Source organism: Phyllobates terribilis, unplaced genomic scaffold (assembly GCF_046119375.1).
Source record: "Phyllobates terribilis strain yellow unplaced genomic scaffold, ASM4611937v1 Scaffold_1__5_contigs__length_1240528914, whole genome shotgun sequence".
NCBI lineage: Eukaryota > Metazoa > Chordata > Amphibia > Anura > Dendrobatidae > Phyllobates > Phyllobates terribilis.
The window spans coordinates 565,750,015-565,774,402 of record NW_027362761.1 but is presented as its reverse complement, the minus strand read 5'-3'; the positions used below and the strand labels follow the sequence as shown (position 1 = coordinate 565,774,402).

Sequence of the window (24,388 nt, the reverse complement as noted above, 5' to 3'; positions counted from 1 at the left end):
TGCAGCCTACCGAGCTCAGGTCCACACTCCATCCTTACCCGGGAGTGGAATATCACACCTCTGGGTTGAGGTGCAATACCCCTGTAGCAGCTGAATCCTCAGGGTGCTACACATGGACCCTTGATGTCTCGTGTACTGTCCTCTTCTCTGAGTGCATTTACACCATCACTGGTCCTTACTCATGGGCTTACGGCCCCACTGCTTCAACCTGTCCTCGGTCCCGACCTGTCTCGAGCAGGTCCTCTCTTGTGGGCTTACGGCCCCCACTGCCTCGACTCCTTCTTTGCGGAGACACCCCCGTCTTCACACAAGCTCCCTTTCTCTGGAGCTCTTCTCTGACACCTTGTCCTGGGCATGGCCGCCCAGACACAGCCCCTTGACTTCCTGTCTCCTGTCTCTAAGCTCACTGCCCCCGCTCCTCGCCCTGGCCAGCTCTGCCATGCTGCTGTAACTAGGCAACTACTGCACTGTACAATACAGGGAGAACACATAAAAGCATCAACATTACATTAGACATTACACTCACACGGGGACAACTACTGCTGCACGTGGGAATAATAACAGGGAAAAGTCCTTCTTAAAGGCGTGGTGGCGTCCATCCCCCTTACAGGGATACAAAAAAATATCCAAGGAATTAATAATGCCAGTCAGCAGCATTCAAACTGTGATTAACAAATGGAAAATCAGGGGTTCTGTAAAAACCAAACCACGGTCAGGTAGACCAACAAAGGTTTTGACCACAACTGCCAGGAAAATTGTTTGAAATACAAAGAAAAACCCACAAATAACATCAGCTGAAATTCAGGACTCTCTGAAAACTAGCAGTGTGGCTGTTTCAAGATGCACAATAAGGAGGCACTTGAAGAAAAATGGGCTGCATGATCAAGTCGCCAGAAGAAAGTCATTACTGCGCAAATGCCACAAAGTATCTCACCTACAATACGCCAAACAGCACAGAGACAAGCCTCAAACTTCTGGAACAAGGTAATTTGGAGTGATGACACCAAAATTGAACTTTTTGGCCACAATCATAAACGTTACATTTGGAGAGAGGTCAACAAGGCCTATGATGAAAGGAACACCATTCCTACAGTAAAGCATGGAGGTGGATCGCTGATGTTTTGGGGATGTGTGAGCTACAAAGACACAGGAAGCTTGGTAAATATTGAAGGAAAGATGGATGCAGCACGTTATCAGCAAATACTGGAGGCAAATTTGCACTCATCAGGCCGGAAGCTGCGCATGGGACATACTTGGAGGTTCCAACATGACAACGATCCAAAACACAAGGCCAAGTCGACCTGTCATTGGCTACAGCAGAACAAAGTGAAGGTTCTGGAGTGGCCATCTCAGTCTCCTGACCTCAATATCATTGAGCCACTCTGGGGAGATCTCAAGCGCGCAGTTCATGCTAGACAGCCCAGGAATTTACAGGAATTGGAGGCTTTTTGCCAAGAAGAATGGGCAGCTTTACCATCTGAGAAAATAAAGAACCTCATCCACAACTACCACAAAAGACTTCAAGATGTCATTGATGTTAGATGATGGGGACTATACACGGTATTAAGAATTGGGGTATGTGAACTTTTGATCAGGGTCATTTGGATGTTTTTGGTTGTCATTAAGATTTAAAAAGAGAAAACACAGTAGTTTGACAATAAAAGGCTTCACCCGACCAATAACCATGAGTGGAGAAAAAGTTTTTTGTTATCATTCATATTCTCTGAAACAAGTCCAAGAAAGGAAAAATTCTGCCGGGGTATGTAAACTTTTGAGCACAGCTGTAGATGGATGATTGAAATTATTTATAGTATTTTCCAAATTTCCATATGTATTTACCACCAGATCTCCCCAAGCTACAGAGGGTTGAAAGATGGCTGAAACAGAAGGCATGCGGATGCAGGATATCAGTAAGTATATAAAATATATACTATATTTACTGTTAAAGGGTTTGTCCTGTAAATAAAGTATATTAACTATCCACAGAATATTGGTGATAAATGTATAATTTTGTGGATCTGACTGCTGGGACCCCCACTAATCATAAGGGTGGGGTTCCCAAAGTTCCTTGTGCGAATAGAGTAATAGTGCTCCATTCGCTGTTTATACAAGTGTTGGTCGCACATGCTCACTACGACTCCATTCACATAGGGGACATTGGGCTCCCAGTTCTTGGGACTGGTGGGGTCTCAGTAACTGGACCCCCCAGTGATCATACAATGAATATCTATCTAGCTCTGATTGCTGCTGTTTAACCATTTAGACAACCATATAAATGGTTGTGACATGTGTGATCAATGGGAGTCTTCAATTTTTGAAGACTCCCATTGCTGGGAGTGGTGATCCTATGAAACTCGATGACCAGAAAAATGTAAAAAAAAAAATGCCCACTGGAAAAATGCCCACAGCTATCAATGACTACACAGAAAATTGCCCACACGGAAAATTGCTCATATGGACAAAATAACAACAGTTATCACCCCCCCGACCTGTAATATGTTATATCGCTCCGGAGCCTGTGTACAGTGTGATCCCGGCTGTACCGGAATGTGCCCAATTTTCCTTGTGTGAATACAGCCTTAGCCCTCTTTAATAAACTGTTTTAAAGAGGACCTGTCAGATCCCCCATATCCTCCTACCCAGCATCATTCAGCTATGTTTGATTAATCACCTGGCCTAACCAGCCCTGTAGAACATAATTCAGTTAAATAAATGCTTTAAAAAAGTATATATAAAGTCTGCTTTTCCTATGCTAATGAGGGCTTTGACTAGTCGATGGGTCGTTAGCTCCCCAGACTAGTCAGCCCTCTTTCCATGTTATCCCGCCCTTGTGAGCGTCGACTAGTCAAAGCCCTCATTAGCATAGGAACATTATAAATGCTTTTTGAAAGCATTCAACTGAATTATGTTATACAGGGCTGGTTAGGCAGGGAGTGTAATCATACATGGCTGAATGCTACTAGACCTGACAGATTCCCTGTACATGGGGGACCTGATAGATTCCCTTTAATAAACCGCTGTTATTTTGTCTATGTGGGTATTTTTGTGTGTGGGCAATTTTTCAGGTGGGCAATTTTCCTGTGGGCATTCTTGGCTGTGGGCATTTTTACTTTTGGCATTTTTCATGGAACCATTAAACCCAGTCTGTGGCTGGACTTCATAGTTTCATTATATATTGCAATAATGAAGTATTGTTGTGTTCAGTTCAACGATCAAATAAACAATTGAAGGTTCCTATAAAAATATGCAAAATGTAGTTAAAATAATGTAAAGAAATACATTCCAATATGAAAATACACTTATTTGTTTTTAAAAAAGTTATCTAGTGTTGCATTGTCTGTAAAAGTCTGAGCTATCAAAATATAAATTCAATTAACCCATGTGGTAAATGGTGTAAAAATAGAAAAATTTGAAAATGAAAAATTGCAATTTTTCAGTCCGAGAATGCCATGAAAACACCTTGCGTAAATGATAGCAATAAAATCTATAAATAAAAAAAACCCCTCATACAGCTCCATGGATGAAAACATAACAAAAATTTGTTACTTAATTACAAAGCTCTGAAGGTTTTAAAACCAGTAAAGGGCATAAAAAATTCTCTATTAGTTTGGTATCACTGTCATCGTACTGACCTGGAGAATCGTATTTCAATAGGCACGAATTCGCGCCGGAAACGCGCTGCAGGTGGTACCCGGGTCAGGAGAGGAGGCTACTACCCCTCTTATCCGACCGCCTCTCTCGCTGATAACAGCGAGAGCTGCGTGGATGGGAGGAGCAGTAGTCTGCTCTTCCCAGCCTGCATGCCCGCGGTAAAAAAATAAAAAAAAAAGTAAAAATAAAAAAATAAACCTCTATACTCACCTGTCCAGCGGCCCCCACTGTTCTCCTGGTCCCCGGCGGCGATGTCTTCAGCCTGGCAGCCAGTGGTATAATGCGGGGAGCGGGCTCGCTCCCACATTATACTATGCTTCCAGGACCTGCGTTGACATTACCGATCAGCTGATCAGTCTCGTGACCATCAGCTGATCGGTGACTTCAGCAATTAGCTGATTGGTCACGTGATGCTCATGTGACCTCACCGTGGGAACCTTCAGAAGAAGGTTCCCATGGTGGTAAACTCGCCGGGTCTGATCAGCTGATCTTCAGCCGATCAACCCCAGTGACCTCCTGCACAGCAATGTACACTGACAGGGATGATTTTACACCACTGTCAGTATACAGTGCTGTATTCTACAGCTGTGACATCAGTGATTGCTGTTGTCACAGCTGTAGAAGTGACCCAGATCGTCATGGGACACTCGTTGGTGGTACGTGGACTGTCTCGTTGACGGCGGACAGGTGAGGAATATGGTTGTTTGGGTTTTTTTTACGTTTTTTTCATGAAATCGAGGGCTTTGCAGAGGCGTACAATAAATTATTTTTTTTTTAAAAAAACGTATGTTTTTTATTTCATTAAAATACTTTATTCTGGCAGTATTTTTATTGAAAAACCGGCGACCATTTTACTACGCGGTTAGTAATGGGGGCGTCTTATAGACGCCCTCCATTACTAACCTGGGCTTCACATTAGCCGCCAATGCAAGGCTGACGTGAAGCCCAACCCTATTACCCCACTCGCCACTGCTACAGGGCAGTGGGAAGAGCGGAGGCCAAGCGCCAGATTTGGCGCATCTTATGGATGCGCCATTTCTTGGACTACTGAGGGGTAATATTAATAGCCGCGGATGGGGCTAATATCCGTGGCCCCTTCCCTGGCTATTAATATCAGCCTGCAGCTGTCTAGTTTAGCCTTTGCTGGTTAGATTTTATAGGGTGATCCCACATCAATTTTTTTCTGGGGTCCCCCTGTAATCTAGCCAGTAGAGGCTAAGCAAACAGCTGATATTAATAGCAAGGGAACATTGTTGGCTAATGGCCCCTTCCACTGCTACTAATATCAGCCCACAGTGGTTGGCTTTCCCTCTGCTCGGAGCCAACGCCATTTTTTATTTTAATTTTAGGCTCTGTTCCCATAATTCAGACGTAGCAGCGCTTTGGACGCATTTTTTTCTGCATCCAAAACATTGCATTCTATTGAATGCAGGTAAATCCACATGTGTTCACTGAACCATGTGGATTTATCGCATTCAATACTTTCTAGTGGTCAGATTTCTGTTGCAGAGACTAGCGACTCCGCAAGAATATTTGACATGCTGCGGTCCTGAAAGACGCACTGCATGTCAGTGTCCGCGGGTGATTCGCAGCCTCTGATGCATGTGTGGCACCCCTGCGGGTTCACTCGCCACAGAGGTACTGCATCTCACCCAGAGGTGTGGTGCCCCACTCTCAGGTAAGGAAGGAGTACTACCCGGGACCCACCCACATGCATCCAACACTACACCATTCCAGACCAGCAGGCGGGGCAAGATGCACTGGCTTATGCTGAGCCCTGTACCTGGTTGGAAGTGGGGGGAGGAAGTAGTTCGGGGGAGCACCTTCAGTAGGAGTATAAGAAAGCAGGGAACCCTCTAGAAGCAGACAGTCAGGTCAGTTCAGACAGATCAGTCTGAGGAGGAAGTCTGAGAGGAGCAGGAGCTCTGTAGGAGCTCTGCTCAGACGACAGGCCTAGATTGAGAGGCCCAGGAGGACAGGCTGGAAGAGGACGGGAGCAGAGGGGAGGCTCCAAGAGGAACAGAGGGGATCCCAGGGGCACGGGAAGTGTGGATGCCACCCGTGTGCCCGAATCTACCAGAACGTGGAGGGCTCAGGCCGCAGAGGGGTCCGGCCCCTAACTAGTGGAGAACTACAAGGCTTAGCTAGAAACAGGAGGCTACTGCACTTTCAGGGTGCAGCTGCTCACCACCGCAGCTAAATCGCTAAAAAGGTAGCCACATAGGATTCAGGGGACTTCACGTTGCCCGCCAACATCTGAAGTTACCGGCTTGGGACACTGGTTGCGAGGTGCGAGGCAGGAGGGTAAGAGCCAGCGCAGGAAGACGACAGAGGAAGGCACACAGAATGGGGTCTCATTATGTACTCCTGAAGCACCTGGAAGATTACTGAACCCCTGCCTTGGTAAACACAGGATGGCGTGGGAGGTTACCGTGGTACTGGTGACCTGGAGTTTGAGTAAATATGAAGACTGCACCCCACTGTGTCCTAGAGTTATTATCTGCGCCATCACCTGCACCACATTGCACAACAACATCTACCAAATCACCATCTACACTGCCCTGGAGCTTAGCTCTACCTGTGTAGAGCTGAACCAACTCTGCTGCGTCACCATCAACTCCAGAGGATCTGCACCGCAGCGGCGGCCCCATATAGCCGCATACCACAGGTGGCGTCACGAACATTAACTATAAAAACTTTATTCCCCTTTTACAAATTCCCCTTTTATTGACCGCCCTGGGTCACAGACCGGGTCACTGCCACCATGACATCCCCCAGTATCGACCGGCCCGGCTTCCGAGTACCCCATGGCCCAGGGGGCGCGTCACACGCATAGCGGACATGGGATTTCTAGAGATCCCATACACTATGCTGTAATATCTGGACTCTGTGGGTTTGACGCTGTATAAACATGCAGCCAACAAACCTGCAGCGTCTTCTGACCGTGGCCACGTACCCAAACTCACCCGCAGCATGTCAATTTCCGTAGTGGACATGCCAGTCTCCACTGCAGATTTTGACAGATTGAAGATTCATTATATGCGGTGGATTCACATGTACCGACAACAAATGTGCGGCATTAGAACACCGTGTTTTGGACGCAACAAAAATCCGCTGCGTCCAAAGCGCTGCTGAGTTCTGATCGGGGGGACGTAGCAGCTAACAAACCAGCTGTGAGATGTTAATTATGGCCAGGGACCATGTTTGCAAATGGCACCTTCCTAGGCTAAAAATACCAGCTCACAGCAGCCGCATAAATTACATGAATTGAAATGCTAATGAAGATTGGGTGAATGGGACAGCTGATACCTAGCTCTTTTGTTTGGTTAAGTCAAGATGTCAATCAGACCTTTTCATGACCAAAGTTAATTAAAGTAAAGTAAAGAGTTAAATAAACACACAGACACAATGTAAGCACTTTATTTGAAATACAACAGACACATTCTTTAATCATTTAAATGAACCAATAAACTCACCCCAGTTCTTATGGTAATCCAATGGTTTAAGCAATGTCCCACCAAATAACTTTATTTAGCTCCAAAAAGCATTCATTGATGTACAAAAACGCTTCAAAAAACGCATCAATAACACGTCAAAAACGCATGTAAAAACGCATGCGTTTTTTCTGCAAAGGAGATGCAAAAACGTTCAGGAAATTTCTGCTTCAAATCCTGATCATGCGCACATAGCCTGACTGTCATTGAAACTCAGCAAATCCGCAGGTATAGATATTATGCCTGCAGGTTTGCTGCGATTCAATGCAAGTCAATGGGTGCGAATTCGCGGCGGAAATGCCCAAACAATTTTCTTGCTGCGATTTTTGATGCAATGCTAATCTGGAGCAGAAATTTCCGCATCATGTGAACAGCACATCCGGATTCCCATTGCAATACCTGGCAGACCTATTAACAAGCATTTTCGCACCATTTCCTCGGGGGGAAAACTGCAGCAAAAACGCATAAAAAATGTATCGTGTGAACCTAACCTTACAGGTTATTTTTATTACACATTGAACACCATAGCAACACAACCACAAAAAACAATGATGTAATTGTTTTTTTATACTTTCTATATTCAGTTTATTTGGCCAATTTCCTAAAATATACTGCTAGGTCTTTATAACCTAAAACCCCCACTCCCATACAATCACTAGTTTAATACTAAAGGAAAAGTTGGAGATAAATTGATACTTTCCCTGTTCATTTTGGTGCTCTCCACTAAATTAATTTTGCCATAAAACTCCAGATTAAATTTTTGTTTCATAACACCCATTTATTTCCTTTTACGAAACAGGTAAAGAGAAGCTTCTAGAAGGGAAGAAGGTTGAAGAACAGGATTGCCCTTTGAATGGAACAACTGATCATCTCAGCAATGTGACCATAGTGGAAAAGGGCACATCTATCCCGGAGTTCATCAAGAAAAAAATAAATAGTGGGTTCGGAGAGGTAAATTATAATATCCCAACTTAAGTTGTTCTTTTGTTTTTTTCCAAATGAGACAATGAGATTATCCCAAAGGCACATCTCCATTCCTGGTGTTAGAGAGACAACCCAACTTATAGGTCAACCATGCTTTCTACGCCAGCACCCAAACAAAATAAAAATGAATTCTTCGCATTAGGATAAGTTATGAAGCGGGTCAAAGAAAAAAATAACAAAATAGGCAAAATTTAAAAAAAGTTCTCTCCTAAATTACGCAATGCCATAAATTGTTGAGGTTTGACTAAGAAAGCCAGAAAATCCCACGTTGTCTCTCCCTTTTGTTGCACCCAGCAGTCAAAGATGTAAGCACTAACCATGGTACCACTGCATCCAAGCAAGCAATTTTTTTGTAATATTTAGCAATAACTAATCTGATGTTTCATCTATCCTGCGACAACAGGCTGACCAGGATGCTTTCTATGTCGCTGACCTGAGTGATGTGGTGGATAAATATTACCGATTCCAAAAGGAACTGCCCGGAGTGAAGCCATTCTATGCTGTAAAGTGCAACAATAGTAAGGAGGTTATCCACACACTCTCCACCCTCGGGGCTGGATTTGATTGTGCCAGCAAGGTAATCTGCTTCTTGGTCCTTAGATGACAACCAGTAGACCATTACTACTCTATGTATCCAGAACTCCGAGCTTGGTTGGGATTTGTATATATAAAACTTATTCCGAAACCTACAGTATGGGGGCCGAGGTCCATTGAGCTCTATCACGGCGCCATCATTATCTCCCTCTACAAGACACTATCATTGCATCAGACCATAAATGTGGAGCAAAGAGAAGGAACTTGAGTTGTGTTGGGTTTATACTAAACCCTAAAAAGAATCATTGAGCAACTTTTAATCCTATGGAGATGCAGCCATATTTTTCCCTTTCATTTTTTCCTCCTAGCCCTTCCAATAGCCATAACTTTTTTACAGACACAGCCGTTGATCGTTTTTGTGTGTGACAAGTTGTAGGTTTGAATGACACCATATAATTTACTAAAAAATAAAAATAATTCCACCATTGTTTCTTTTTTTCTAACTGGCAAAATTAAATTTGTGGTAAAAATGTAGCTTTGTCTTAGGGGTCAGCATGATTACATAATTATTATTATTTTTTTAATAAAAAAGACTTGCAAAAAGTTTTTGCCCACCATATTCTAAGAGACCTGACATTTTTTTATTTTTCGTCTGATAAAGTTTTATTTTTTCTAGGCTGGACAGAAATTTTAAATGGTACTATGTAGGGATCCTTACGACTGTCAAAAACAATATCGACATTCATCATGTAGGATGGATATTTCGATATTTTTTTAGTTAAGACAGTTAAATACGTGGCAATATCAGATATACTTTTTTCTTTCATTTTTTTCATTTTTTACATGATGCAATTTATGTTTTGGGAAAAGGGGAATGATTTAAACTTTTATTTTGTTTAATTTTTATATTTTAATTTTTTTTTTTTATGGTTTTTACATTTCCCCTTAAAAAGGACCTGTAACCAGGTTAAGAGTGGCCAATTTTTGCTCATCTTTTATTCCCACTGCTCCCCTGATTATTCTTATTATTTTTTTATGCACTATACAGTTCCAGATATATGGGTCTTCTTATTTAGTGCTAATTTTTATGGTCTTTACCAAGGGGGCGTGGCGCATAGGGTAATAATGCAGAGTAGTTTAAAGACATGCCCCAGAGGATCCTGTTGGACACGCCCCCAAGGAAAAAAGCCCTATATCTGTAGAAGAGCATGGTAGATTATATACATATATATAAAAATAATAACTAAGTACACCAGAGAGCAGTGGCAATAAAATAAGTTGAAAAATTGGCTACTTTTGTTCTCATGACAGGTTCTTTTTGAGTAATTTAAATCTATTTGACTTCATGAGTGTACAAACAAGGCACACATGCTTCAATTGGCCCTGCTTGCCTTAAAAATGCCATTGACACTCCACAATCTCATCGCAGGGAGCAATGGCTTTGACAGGCGAAAGTGGCATGTAAGAGGTTAAACTGTAGATAGGTCTGATCCCAGCAGTTTCAATTGGGTGCATGTTGCTTAAGTCAGAAACTGCAACTAAACCTAATTTTCCTGGATTTTGCTGCAGATTATCCGCTGATCGGTAGCAGATTTTAAATGCAGATTACTAGATCATTGTTTTTTTTTCTCTTTTTTTTGCATAATCCACAAGAAAAGCCACAGAGGCTGCTGCAGATGTTGCCAGGCAATCCAACCTGTGTGCTCTTGAACAGAAATGAATCAAAAACAGCCATTCTGAGATTTGGGAGTTTTTTTTCTGCTTCAGCAGAACAAAGACTTTAAGAGCCAACTATTTGGGGGGACAGAAAAAATTTGTGGCCAACAACCAACAGTTCCGTAGGAACATTAGACTTTATTTTGGATCCCTCTGAAAACTATGTCCCCGATTCATCATCTGCATTTTTCAAACAAAAACGTAACCCCTTAGTGACGGAACCAATTATGTCCTTAATGACCAAGCCAAATTTTACAGTTCTGACCACTGTCACTTTGTGAGGTATTAACTGTGGAACGCTTCAACGGATCCCACTGATGCTGAGATTGTTTTTCCGTGACATATTGTACTTCATGATAGTGGTAAAATTTCTTCGATACGACTTGCGTTTATTTGTGAAACAAATGGAAATTTGGCGAAAATTTTGCAATTTTCAAACTTTGAATTCTTATGCGCTTAAATCAGAGAGATATGTCACACAAAATAGTTCATAAATAACATTTCCCACATGTCTACTTTACATAAGCACAATTTTTGCAACAATTTTTTTTTTTTTAGGAAGTTATAAGGGGTAAAAGTTGACCAGCGATTTCTCATTTTTCCAACAAAATTTACAAAACCATTTTTTTAGGGACCATATCACATTTGAAGTGACTTTGAGGGGTCTATATGACAGAATATATGCAAAAGTGACACCGTTCTAAAAACTGCACCCTTCAAGGTGCTCAAAACCACATTCAAGAAGTGTATTAACCCTTCATGTGCTTCACAGGAACTGAAGCAACGTGGAAAGAAAAAAGGATCATTTAACTTTTTTCACAAAAATTTTACTTAAGACCCCAAGTTTGTTTTATTTTTACAAGGGTTACAAGAGAAAATAGACTGCAAAATTTGGTGTGAAATTTCTCCTGAGCATGCCGATATCCTATATGTGGGGGAGAACCACTGTTTGGGCGCACGGCAGAGTTCGGAAGGGAATGAGCACCATTTGACTTTTTGAACGCAAAATTGGTTGGAATCTAGAGCGGATGCCATGTTGCATTTGGAGAACCCCTGATGTGCCTAAACAGTGGAAACCCCCCACAAGTGACCCCATTTTGGAAATTAGACCCTTCAAGGAACTTATCTAGATGTGTGGTGAGCACTTTGAACCCTCAGGTGCTTCGCAGAAGTTTATAACATAGAGCTGTGAAAATAAAAAATCTAAATTTTTCCCCAAAAATGATCTTTTAGCCCCAAATTTTTTTATTTTCACAAGGGTAAGAGGAGAAAATGGACCACAAAAATTGTTGTGGAATTTCTCCAGAGTATGCCGATCACCCATATTTGGGGAAAAAAACACTGTTTGGGCAAACGGTAGGGCTCGGGAAGGAAGGCACACCGTGTGGCTTTTTGAACGCAAAAAGCCACAGGGTGACTTTTTGCGCTCATGCTTGCAAAACAAGTAGGAAAAGTTGTGAAATCATAGTAATTACAGAATGGATAGACATGTTAGTGATCTGCAAATGGTGAAAAAAAATAAACAAAATTTTCAAAACATCTCGATTTATTCACTGTCAAGTATGAGCGCAACAGGAACATTTTTGTAAACACATCCAATTGTGGAACATATTATTATTCAAATATTTATTGATTAAAATGTTATTTGAAATTAACTTTGTTCGTGGGAAAACCGCTTTAATTTTTTTTGCTACTTTTTAGCACAAAATTTTGCACATTTTGCTAAATGTTGCAAAAATTGTGTAAAAAAAAAAAAATGGGACTCCATGGGAGTACTGGAGTACATTTGCGGAAACATTTTGCAAATTCATAAATGATGGATCAGCTGAAAATATCTGGCAAACTGAAAAAAAAACAGACGAACAAATAAATAAAGTGGCTTAAAAAAGACACAAATGAAAAGATAAATATGGCGCAAACAGAAAATAGCCGCAAAACAAACAGGGCTAGACAAAAAAAGACGAAAAAGCATTAATGAATCAACCCCTGAATCTTCAGCTCCGTCTGATACAAATGTCCCTTTACATGGACTGAACAAGCATTTGTAAGACAGCACGTTTCTGATCGCTGGAGTTTGCAAACATGACTGTGATCGAGCAAATCTTGCAATCATTATTGTCGATAGCACAACTGCTTGTGTAAATCAGTATGTGCTGCCAACAGTATGCATTGTGTGTGGGGTATAAGTGATCATTCATCCTCATACAGTTTGCATGAAAAAAGGCACTTTAAACTGAAATTGACTTGTACACTTTTATATGTATGTTGACTCTTACTCTTTTGTCTGCAGGCAGAGATAGACCTAGTACTGAGTTTAGGAGTGCCGGCGGATGATATAGTTTATGCAAACACTTGCAAGCAACCGTGTTACATTCGACATGCGGCCAAGCACGGAGTGCTCAAAATGACCTTTGATTGTGAAAGTGAACTGATCAAAGTGGCAGAGAACCACCCAGCGGCCGAGTAAGTGGCAACAACCTCGAGGCAATATTAAATTCAGCACAACACAGGAACCTGCTATAGGTCCTCCCAATTGGCGTATTTGATCCATATTTCATCTGTATTTTTGCATGCACTTTTTTTTTTACGAGCTACTTTCATCCATCCATTGAAATCAATGGAGAACGATTAATATATACGAATGCATCAGTATTCATCAGTTTTAGATCAGTATTTGCTTCTATTTACTAAATGTTTTTGTACCACTGTAGTGTTTGACTTACTTTTTCCATATTTCTTATGCAGGATGCTCATCCGAATTGTCGCTAATGACTCTGAAGCAAAGAGTTCCCTCAGCAAGAAATTTGGTGTCCAGTTACACAAGTGTGAGGATCTCTTAAAACTGGCAAAGGTTCTAAATTTAGCAGTAACTGGGGTCAGGTAAATACAGATTCCTTAACATTTTTAGTTTGTAAAGCTTTTTATACACAAATAATAAAGGTAATTCATAGGAATGATAGCCCATGACGAACGCAGCACCGAAACACGCGTTGGGGCGGACGCGGTGGTATTGGAGCTCTCTGTACTTTCGTTCCTGCATCCCAGGTATTGATACTTTAGGGATACCCATGTTACTACTTATACAGGTCAAATGTGACCTTGTTTATACATATATGATTCATTAGCCCGGATCCTGGTATGTGCCTATACTGAAGTATTGAAGTATGAATAGACGAGATTTTGTTTCAGTATCTATTGTGCTGGTACATGCTATCTAATATGGGATGCATGTAATTATTCATGCAGGATATATGAGATATGCATATGACTCACCCCCTGGGCCGTGGGGCACCTGGAACCAAGCTTCTATGCGACGCTGGGGGTAGTAGTGGCAACTCGATCCCGTGGCTCAGGGTGGTCAGACCAAATTGTGTGGCAGTCTATTTATCAGTGTTTTGAATGTCCGACTACGCCACCCGTGGATTGCGGTCAGAGATAACCGCCGCTGCGAGGCAGACCACTGAGGCTGATGTTGGTGTGCAGCACAGGGGTAGGACAACTCCCCACGGGAAGAGTGTAGCCTCAGGGCAGCGTATGTGAATGCTGGGGGTGATAGTGCAGGCCGCAGTAATAAGAGTTCAGAGTCCGCTTCAAACAGTCCAGGGTCTTTATTGTAGGTATTACTACTGACCCAACAGGAGTACCGGGCAGAAATGGGCCTGGGTGTCTGAGAGCATTCGGGCGAGCCCTACTGGTCAGGGTGAGTGTGAAGGCCTACCGTTTTCTCTCTGCACTTGCTAACTATCCCCCTTTTCGTGGTGTAATACCCCACGTCCCTGAGCTGGCCGTGTACTTTGCCTGTATGGCTTGCGACTCGGGCCTTAGGTACCTTTTGCTTCTCCGTGCTGTACTGGTCCCTCTGTGTGGCGGAGCCTCCAGGCTTCTTAGGCCAAGGCACCTGAAATCCCTCGCTAGTTGGTTCTCTGCTGCTTGGCTTACAACCCTGACAGCCTCGGACCCCAATGTCCGGTAGTGTAGTTCTCTCAGCCAGGACCGGCTCTCGTCCCTGGCTCGCAGCTTCTCCTCTGCCTCACGGACTCCTTGGCTACAGCTGAACTGTCCCTCCTTCTCTGGGACTAGTCTCAGTCCTGAGCTAGGTCGTCCAGTTCTCTCAAACCCTGCCCTCAGTTCCAGCTTTTATAGGGGCAGCCAGCTCCCCCTATTGGCCTGGGACAGGAGGTGCTGTATGCTAATTGACCCTGTCCAGGGAACCTCCCTCCTGCTCTCAGACACAGCCTTTAATATTTGTGGCATCCAGGCCTGGGGTGACACATTCCCCCCTAGTAAAATTTAGTACTCCGGGACTAAACAGGAAACACAAATACAGGGTATAAATGACAACATTAATACATGGCAACAAACAAAACACAATTGAGTTCTTTTGGTCACAGTGTGGTCTGTGACCGGGTGTCCATATCACCAACACAACGGGAGCCTTAACCAGGTGGGGGTCTGTCCTTGCCCCGAGTCCTTGACCGACTTTATTCATTCCTTTGGTTAGGCTGCGAACATATTTTACAAAGAAAGTCCTGGTTACTCAAAGTTCATAACCTGTTAGTCCACTGTACTAGGAAAAACTGGAAAACAGTATTAATACTCGGATAACAAACATAAAACATTAACTATATACTTTACATTCAGATTTTCCAGCGAGCGGGTATCTGACCCCTAGTGCTCCGGGTTGACCTGCGTAACCCACTGTCTGGTGGTGGTCTAACCAGGCTTTCCCCACTATCAATTAGGGTACAGCTACTAGCTGGGTTTACAGGCAGGGCAGGCAGCTGTCTGTGGGTCCTTTGGCTTACCGCAGGCATGGCAGGCTCACTGTCAGCAGAAGGTTGACTCTCCTGGGCTGCTGGCATGGGTTCTTCTGCCTCCGGAGCTGCTTGTTCTTCTTGTTCTTCCTGCTCTCCTGTAGGCTCCTGCTGGGTAGGTTGAAGGAAGTGTAGGATGGGTACCACTATGGCATCGTTTATCCGAGTCCAGGACCGGGGGAACTCTCCGAGAATGGTGCTGACCATTTCCTCCTTGTCCACTGCGGGCTCAAGGTCATCTTGATCTTCACTTGGATTCTGCAGTTGCTCGGGGCACTGTTTTAGGTGGTCTCTGGAGACAGTGCTAGTGGTTTCTCCTCCATCCTTGGTAATTACACATACCTTTGGGTTGTCGTGATTGGACGGCAGTACTGTGTACGGGTCGCTCTCCCACTGGTCATCTAGCTTGTGAAGCCTACTCTTCCACTTCAGGACCTGCTCACCAGGTTCCAGGGGACCAGCAGGGGCGTGTGGTTGAAGAGCCTCTCTTGCTTTTCTCTGGCTTGAGCCAGACTCCTCTCTACACTCTCCTGTACCTTCTTGTACTGTAGAAGCCGTTCCGTATCCCAGTCTGCATCTGGGGTGGTGTCCTTGGGTGTCAGGACTCCCATCTCCAGGTCAATAGGCAGCTTACCTGGTCTTGCTCGCATCAGGTAAGCCGGGGTGCAGTTGGTAGCATTCACCGGGATATGGTTGTACAAGTCTATCAGGTCTGGCAGCTTCTCCGGCCACAGACTGCGTTCTTCCAGGGGCAACGTCTTGAGGAGATCAATGACGATATTATTCATTTTCTCACACAGCCCGTTGGTTTGCGGGTGGTAAGGCGTTGTCCGAATCTTCCTACAGCCGTAGAGGTTGCAGAACTCCTGGAAGACTTCCGCCTCAAACGCTGGACCTTGATCTGTCAAGACCTGTTCCGGATACCCGTGTGGACGGCAGAAGTGTTGTTGGAAGGCTCTGGCCGCCGTTTGGGCCGTCAAGTCTTTAACAGGAACCACCACCAGGAACCGGGAATAGTGGTCCACTATTGTCAGGGCATAGACGTAGCCCGACCGGCTTGGAGCCAGTTTCACATGGTCCAGAGCTACCAGCTCAAGAGGCTGCCTGGTGACGATGGGCCTCAAGGGTGTCTTCTGACTGGTACGGTCGTTCCTTCTGAGGTGACATGGGCTGCAGTCCCTGCACCACTTCTCTATGGCCCCTCTCATGCCGATCCAGTAGAACCGCTCTCTCAGTAGGAACTCCAGTTTCTTCCACCCGAAGTGTCCCGCTCTGTCATGGTAGGCCTCCAGGACCATTGCTGCATCCCGTCTCGGGACCACTACCTGCCAGGTCAGCTCGTGCGTCCGGTGGTTGACAAGCCTTCAGCACAGCTTACCTTCGTAGAGGAATAGCCTGCTTTTCTCCTTCCATAACTGCTTGGCTTCCTCTGGAGCGTCCGGGCCAGGGCTAGCGTCTGCCTGGGTCAACAGGTCTTTCACCAGGCGAACTGCAGAGTCACTATCTTGCATTTCAGCCCAGCCGTGGTGGGGTAAGGGGTTGAACATGATGGTGGTTAGGCCTTTGTCTCTTACCCGGTGAGAATACTGAGTGGCCCCATACCGGTGGAACACAGGGAGCTCTACTTCCTCCAGCTCTTCTGAGTCTTCTTCTCCTTCGGGTAGGTGGGGCATTCTTGATAGAGCGTCTGCGTTGGCTTTGGTTCTGCCTGCCCGGTATTTGATTGTGAAGTCATAATTTGATAGCTGGGCCATCCACCGCTATTCTAGGGCACCAAGTCTTGCATTGTCCAGGTGTGTCAACGGGTTGTTGTCCGTGTACACGGTGAATTTTGCGGAGGCCAGGTAATGTTTAAACCATTCTGTGACGGCCCACACCACTGCCAAGAATTCTAGCTTGAAGGAGCTATAATTCTCCGGGTTCCTTTCAGTGGGCCTCAGCTTCCGGCTGACGTACGCGATCACCCTTTCACTGCCCTGTTGGTTTTGGGACAGTACGGCTCCTAGCCCCACATTACTGGCGTCTGTGTGGAGGATAAAAGGCTGGCCATAATCGGGTTAGGCCAGGATCTCATCCCCCGTGAGGGCCATCTTCAACTGGCGGAAGGACTCCTCTTCCGGCTTGTCCCACTTGAAGGGTGGCTTGTGACTTCTGGATTTAGACTGGCCTATCAGGAGGTCCTGCATTGGAGCTGCCATCTTAGTGAACCCGGGGATGAACCTTCGGTAGTAGCCTACCTACCCGAGGAATTGCCTCACTTCTTTGACGTTAGAGGGGCTTGGCCAGCTCTTGATGGCTGTAACCTTGTCGGGGTCGGGGGCTACTCCCTCAGCACTCACCACGTGCCCTAGGTACTGTACCTTCGGTTTTAACAGGTGACACTTTGAGGGCTTCACTTTCAGGCCATAGCCTGCCAGGGCTTCGGACACCTCGGTGCTTTAGATGGTCCTCGTACATCTTTGAATAGACAATCACATCGTCCAGGTAAAGTAGGACCGTCACGAAGTTTCGGTGCCCTAGACAGCATTCCATCAGCCTCTGGAAGGTCCCGGGTGTGTTGCATACAGTTGAATTCGCTCAATCCCATCGGGGTGGTGAAGGCGGTCTTCTCCTTGTCAGCCTCTGCCACAGGAAACTGCCAGTACCCGCTAGTAAGGTCCAAAGTAGAGAAGAAATTAGCTGATTTTAGTGCGGCTAAAGACTCCTCTATCCTAGGTAACGGGTACGCGTCTTTATGGGTGATACGATTAATTTGTCTATAGTCCACGCACATTCTCATGGTACCGTCTTTCTTTTTTACCAGAACCAAGGGGGCTGCCCAGGGGCTACAGCTGTCTCTAATGACCCCGGCTTCTTTCATTTCTCTCAGCATGCCCTTTGTGTTCTGATAATGTGCAGGGGGTACAGGTCTGTGTCTCTCTTTTATTGGTGGGTGGCTCCCCGTGGGGATGTGGTGTTCTACCCCTTTCACTCTGCCGAAGTCTAGCGGGTGCTTACTAAAGATTCTCTCGTACTCCTGAACCACCCGGTAGACTCCTTGTTTTTGGTGCGAGGGAGTGGAGTCAGTACCCACGTGGAGTTTCTGGCACCAGTCCTCCTTGTGTTTCTGGGAGCCATTATCCTCCACCGGTGGAGATGGAGGCAAGGGTTCCACGACCCTGAGAGCATTGTGTTCAACAGCAAACAATTTGGCTAATGTAGCGTACCGGGGCAAGTGTACTTCCCTTTCCCCAATGTCCGCCTTTCCCCCATGGCGGACATCAACCACCCCCCGGGCTGTCAAAATGGTGGGCCTGCTGTCTGAGTACACGGGTTCTACCATGGCTTGGTAGTCTCTTCCTCTTAACCCGATTGCAGTCCGACACCAGATCATCATTTCACTTTTGGGAGGCATGGCAATGGGGAACGGGTCGCTCATCCTCACGCTACCGATCTCACCACCAGACAGTTCTACCAGTTGCCGTCTCATCAGGGCTCTTATCTCTTTCTGGAGGACCCTCTGTTGGCTGGAGCTCGCATTCATCACCACCTACTGCAAAATTACAATTACTTCTGAAAGACAATTTTCAATCACGTTAGTACCCAAGGTTATTTTAGGGTGACTTTCTCGACGGTCAATGTCCACAATGATCACTCCCTGTGCCGGCAGTTCAACCTTACCAATCTTGATGGTCATCTCTCTGAACCCCACCTGCGGCACGGGTTGGCTATTGCTGGCGATGATGCTCAAGTCACTGTCTGGATAGCGGGTTATGTCAGTGTCACTCCAGTACTGCTTGAAAAGTACATAGGGGATGGTAGTCACTTGGGACCCGGTGTCCAGCAGTGCACTCATGGGGATACCGTCCAGCACTACGGGTAAAACCGGGTGTCCCCCTACGTACTTATCACGCCAATTCGACGGGCATGATGACCTTATGCCTGGGGGTTGCCCCTCTGCCCCAGGTCGGACCCATTTAAAGTACAGTGCCTGGCTATGTGTCCAGGCTGGCTGCAACGGCGGCAAATCGGCTGTCCATCCTCAGTTTAACAGTCGGCGGGCCTCCCTCTGAATGACGGGATCCTCCTCTGTCGGTGCCACGGGACATCCTCCGGACTTGAAGCCAGCTTGATTGGTCCTGACGGGTCCATCTGTAACGACTGTACAGTCCTGGTCAATGCAGCAACACTCTTTGTCAGTTCTTGGACCTGATGGTGCAGATTTGCAGGCTGGGATGGATTTAGGGCCTGTGCATCAGCCCCTACAAGGTCTGCGGGGTAGAGCGCCGCCCCCTGGTGGTAAATGATGACAGGGCGCCGGGAAGCTACAGCGCCACCTGGTGCGGGTTCTCGGAGCACCCGGATGGCCCTATCTTTGAACTGTGCAAAAGTCAAATCGGGGTTCAGTAGGGCCATGAGGCGCAGCTGGGTTCTGTGGGCGCTGGACAGCAGACCTTCTATGAACTGATCAGTCAACAGTTTATCTGGATCCTGCACGCTGCCAGGGTCAGCTTGCTTAATTGCCCTCAAGGCTTCCTGCAAGTTTAGGGCATAGTCTCTAATGCTGTCTTGTGCCCGTTGCTTACATCCGTAGAACCGCATTTTAATTTCAGCAGAGGTGCGGGTGTCAAAGGTACCCCGCAGCCGGGTCAGAATGTCCTTTACAGTCCTTTTCTCCTCATCTGACCATGATTTCACTTCCCGCTGGGCTGCACCGGTTAGCTGCCCCGTCAGAATGCTCACTTTCTGTTCTTCTGTCAGGGGATAAACTTTAAATAAACTGTGCAATCTTTCCTTAAAGTCAGTTAATGTATGGGATTCCCCTGAGTATTGGGGCAGCCAGGCCGCTCCTGGGATGTAGGGCATGGAGAACGGCATCACCGCTGCTGCAGCCACCCTGGTGGTAGAAGGTCCCTCCGCGTCCGACATCTTCCTCCCCCCTAGTTAACCGTGGCCTACCTTCCGGCGATCCTTTTCTGTAGGCCGCGGCTCCGTTGGTGCTGCTCCGGGGGAGGACCTTGCGTCGCGTCCTGGTGACGTCAGCATCGCTCTCTCTCCTTCCAGGACCTTGCGCAGAGTTGGTGCGTAGGGCGGGGCTTCAGGTCTCGCGGGGTTCGGACGTCCACGCCCCTCTTCTTCCCGCGCGGCATCCCGAAGATGGCGCCCGATGGAGGGAAAATGGCTGAGGATGGCGGGAAACGGCTGAAGATGGTGGGAAACGGCTCCGGATGGCGGGAAACTTCACTCAGGTAAGTGTTGTGCGTCACTGCCCGCGCTCCCCCGGGAAACTGGCCGGACGTGACGCGGTGCGGGGGGACGCTGTCACTCCGCATGCGCTGCACTCATCAGCGATGCATCCAGGAGGGTATTTAACTGATGCCCACCCCATCCACAACCACAGCCCCCTGAGGAAGCCACGCGAAACGCGCGTTGGGGCTACAGCACGGCTACGTGGTTACCCCAGTCCCCAGTCCCCATGGGTGAGTTCCCTATTTTGAACTGTTTCTCGACTCTGGCCATTTCCTCTCTTATTTTGAGCAGTGGCCATTCCCTTCTTCATCTTTAGATTCTGAGCTTGCAGAAATGCCTTATATTGGTATATACTGTGGATATATTATCCTAATTGCTCCATGATTTGTGAATCCATTGATGTGATTTTTATACCGTGTCCCCGGGGGACCCACATATTTATTGCCGCCATTGCTGTTCATATATTTCCTACCCTATTTGACCTTGTCCACTATCTTTATATATACATACATTTTTTAATGTTTCTACCTAATAAAAGTGACTTTTTTAAATCATACAACAATCCTGTTGTTTTTGATATGTTGGGTGTCCCACTCCAATTTTTCTAGGCTCTACTCGGGTAAGTATGAAGTCTTTTTCAGGCACGCAATACCCGTTTGTGGCGGGTTGGTCACAATCCTGCCGACTACGCCAAAGCTGACTCACCCCCTGGGCCATGGGGCACCCGGAACCGGGCTTCTATGCGATGCTGGGGGTAGTAGTGGCAACCCGATCCCGTGGCTCAGGGTGGTCAGACCAAATTGTGTGGCAGTCTATTTATCAGTGTTTTGAATGTCCGACTACGCCACCCGTGGATTGCGGTCAGGGATGACTGCTGCTGCGAGGCAGACCGCTGAGGCTGGTGTTGGTGTGCAGCACAGGGGTAGGACAACTCACCACGGGAAGAGTGTAGCCTCAGGGCAGTGTAGGTGAATGCTGGGGGTGATAGTGCAGGCCGCAGTAATAAGAGTTCAGAGTCCGCTTCAAACAGTCCAGGGTCTTTATTGTAGTTAGTACTAATGACCCAACAGGAGTACCGGTTAGGAATGGGCCTGGGTATCTGAGAGCATTCGGGCGAGCCCCACTGGTCAGGGTGAGTGTGAAGGCCTACCTTTTTCTCTCTGCACTTGCTGACTATCCCCCTTTTCGTGGTGTAATAGCCCACGTCCCTGAGCTGGCCATGTACTTCGCCTGTATGGCTTGCGACTCGGGCCTTAGGTACCTTTTGCTTCTCCGTGCTGTACTGGTCCCTCTGTATGGCGGAGCCTCCAGGCTTCTTAGGCCAAGGGACCTGAAATCCATCGCGGGTTGGTTCTCTGCTGCTGGGCTTACAACCCTGACAGCCTCGGACCCCAATGTCCGGTAGTGTAGTTCTCTCAGCCAGGACCGGCTCTCGTCGCCTCTGTCCCTGGATCGCAGCTTCTCCTCTGCCTCATGGACTCCTTGGCTACAGCTGAACTGTCCCTCCTTCTCTGGGACTAGTCTCAGTCCTGAGCTAGGTCGTCCAGTTCTCTCTAACCCTGCCCTCAGTTCCAGCTTTTATAGGGGCAGCCAGCTCCCCCTACTGGCCTGGAACAGGAGGTGCTGTATGTTAATTGTCCCTGTCCAGGGAACCTCCCTCCTGCTCTCAGACACAGCCTTTAATATTTGTGGCATCCAGACCTGGGGTGACACACATATATGCTGTTATTCTACTGCTATGTATTATGACTACAATACTGTGCGTCCTTTGTGCACACAGTTGCCTGCACATTTTGCACTTGTTCTTCCCCACATTCTCCCTATTAATTATTGCTAAATAAAGATCTTTTTATATATACATCATCTTGTGGCCTCTTGATCATTGTTTCTGCGTTTTTATATTCCTCTTTTTATACACAGAGCAGAACTCATCTGCTAAGACCTAGCAGCTCAGCTCTTCTTGGCACACACCTACCGTTTATGTCTTCACCAGATCCTTCTAAAGCTTCGGCAGTACCGGTGCTTCTATTCAGTACATAGCGATAATTGAGCATTCTATAGCTGGCAAAAGAGAAGACAGAAACACTAATAATCCGATTCTGTCTTCTCCCCAGGATCTGCGACTGTATCTAACAGCAGTAACAGCTGGAGACCGGACCTGCTCCTGCTAGATTGCAGGGGCTTTAAACTCGTGCTATAAATTTGCTAAATTTGCAATTGTGAGGCATTAAAGCCCAGGACCAATCATCGTAAATGCTAGGTTAACATATAGATAACATATACTGTATGCAACATACTAATATGCTTGCATTAAAAAAGGTGCCCCAAACTAAAAAATATCAGTGCCAGTTCTGGGTCCCGGACAGGTCCGCTTCCTGTTTGTTTCCTGTGTGAAACATGTGACCAGTGACATGAATGAAGGGGGCTGGCGGTTGAGTTTATTTCAATAGCTAAACCACCTCCTTCTGTGTCACAGCAGACACACAGAGAAGGGTGCTGGCTCAGCTATTGAAATCAACAGTCAGCCTCTTTGATATACAGTATTGATCACGTGAGAACAAATGAAACTCTCTCCTGTTTCGAACACAAGCCAGAAGTGGAACTGCCCGGACTTGGGACTGTCATCAGTATCTTAAGATCGGGGTATCTAAAGACACATTTTTTTTTCAAGATGAAAGCCATTTTAAAAATTGGAGATGACTATAGTGGCTCAATTTGAGAGAGATAAGCTGTGTGTTCACTTTACATAACAATTTATCATAAACTTATCTAGAAGATACTGCCTATTTCTCACAGAACAAATGATCGGGCATGTTAAAGTACAACATGCCCAATCCTTGCCCCCTCCAACAGCCTACAGCGGGCAAAATTCAGGTTGCTCTTTACAGGTTGTCGGTGGATTTTGTAATATTGGTCTTGTTGGTAACTAATACTTACTCTCCCTGTCACTGATGCCAACTAGTAAAAAAAAGATGAAAACAATACTCTATAATTAAGTTTTGGTTACATTTGTCTTCTATATAACTTTTATATTTGACTTCTGCTGCAGCTTTCATATCGGTACCAAATCCAGACAGCCAAAATCTTTTTACCAGGCCATTGCAGATTCCAGATATGTATTTGACCTTGGAAAGAAAGTTGGTCATGACATGAGGCTGTTAGATATTGGAGGAGGCTTTCCAGGAGATGACGACTTCCAGCCGGGATTTGAAGAAGTAAGGTTACCAAGTGGCCTCCTGATGTCAAACTTATGTACTTTAACATTACTGTTTGTTAGATTGTGTATGTAGGTGGTGTTATGGTAAATATTTATACTTTGCTTTTATTATTATTTAGACAATTCATATATCTTTGATAATTTTGTATTTTAATATTAGCTTTATAAGTGTTATTCATAAAGCAATAACACAGGGCGTTGTCTCTAATGAAGTGTCTTTATGTAAAGCTTTCCTTGTTTTTAAGAGTATAGTTAATTGGACACAGCCAACTTTCAAGGACTTCTGGAGAATCAATAGTTTACGACTCTGTTATTTCCAATTAAAATACTTTCTGTGTTAGGTAATGTACGTAGCCATTCCCTTTCTTTTGGGGGTGTAATAAAATACTTGTTGCTTGGGATCTTAGGGCAGACAAGAATTGTACACTCGGACACTGACTGTGTCTTATTTTCTTTTCTTCTATGCATCGTATTTATTTTATTTATTAAATTTGAACCAAAAATGGCAGATTTGAAAAGAATTTGTATCTCAATCCAAACTAGCTCTCCTTGGAAGGGGCTACCGCGACAGTGGTATGAGAATCCAATACTCCATAGGAAGATCCCAAGAAATGTCTTGCCACAGTTTTAAATATAAGTGTAAAAAAGAATGAAGTGGCTGTTTGTGAGAGAGTTGAAAAATCAATCTGCAGCCTTGTTACCAAAAATTAGGAAATGATGTCATTTAAGCCCCACTCAAATGAAGAGAG

The 24,388-nt window shown here is 45.6% G+C and overlaps 1 protein-coding gene across 2 annotated transcripts in view; it reads left to right on the top strand.

Moving 5' to 3' along the window:
* Positions 1-24,388, top strand: part of LOC141270649 (ornithine decarboxylase-like) — a 59,193-nt gene that overhangs the window by 28,453 nt on the left and 6,352 nt on the right. For both annotated transcript variants that reach the window (XM_073680740.1, XM_073680746.1), the window contains exons 2-7: positions 1,846-1,910; positions 7,945-8,096; positions 8,533-8,706; positions 12,670-12,842; positions 13,125-13,259; positions 23,472-23,637. In XM_073680740.1, the coding sequence (XP_073536841.1) occupies positions 1,874-1,910; positions 7,945-8,096; positions 8,533-8,706; positions 12,670-12,842; positions 13,125-13,259; positions 23,472-23,637 (837 nt within the window). In that variant the 5' untranslated portion in view covers positions 1,846-1,873. The remainder of the gene's footprint in view (positions 1-1,845; positions 1,911-7,944; positions 8,097-8,532; positions 8,707-12,669; positions 12,843-13,124; positions 13,260-23,471; positions 23,638-24,388) is intronic.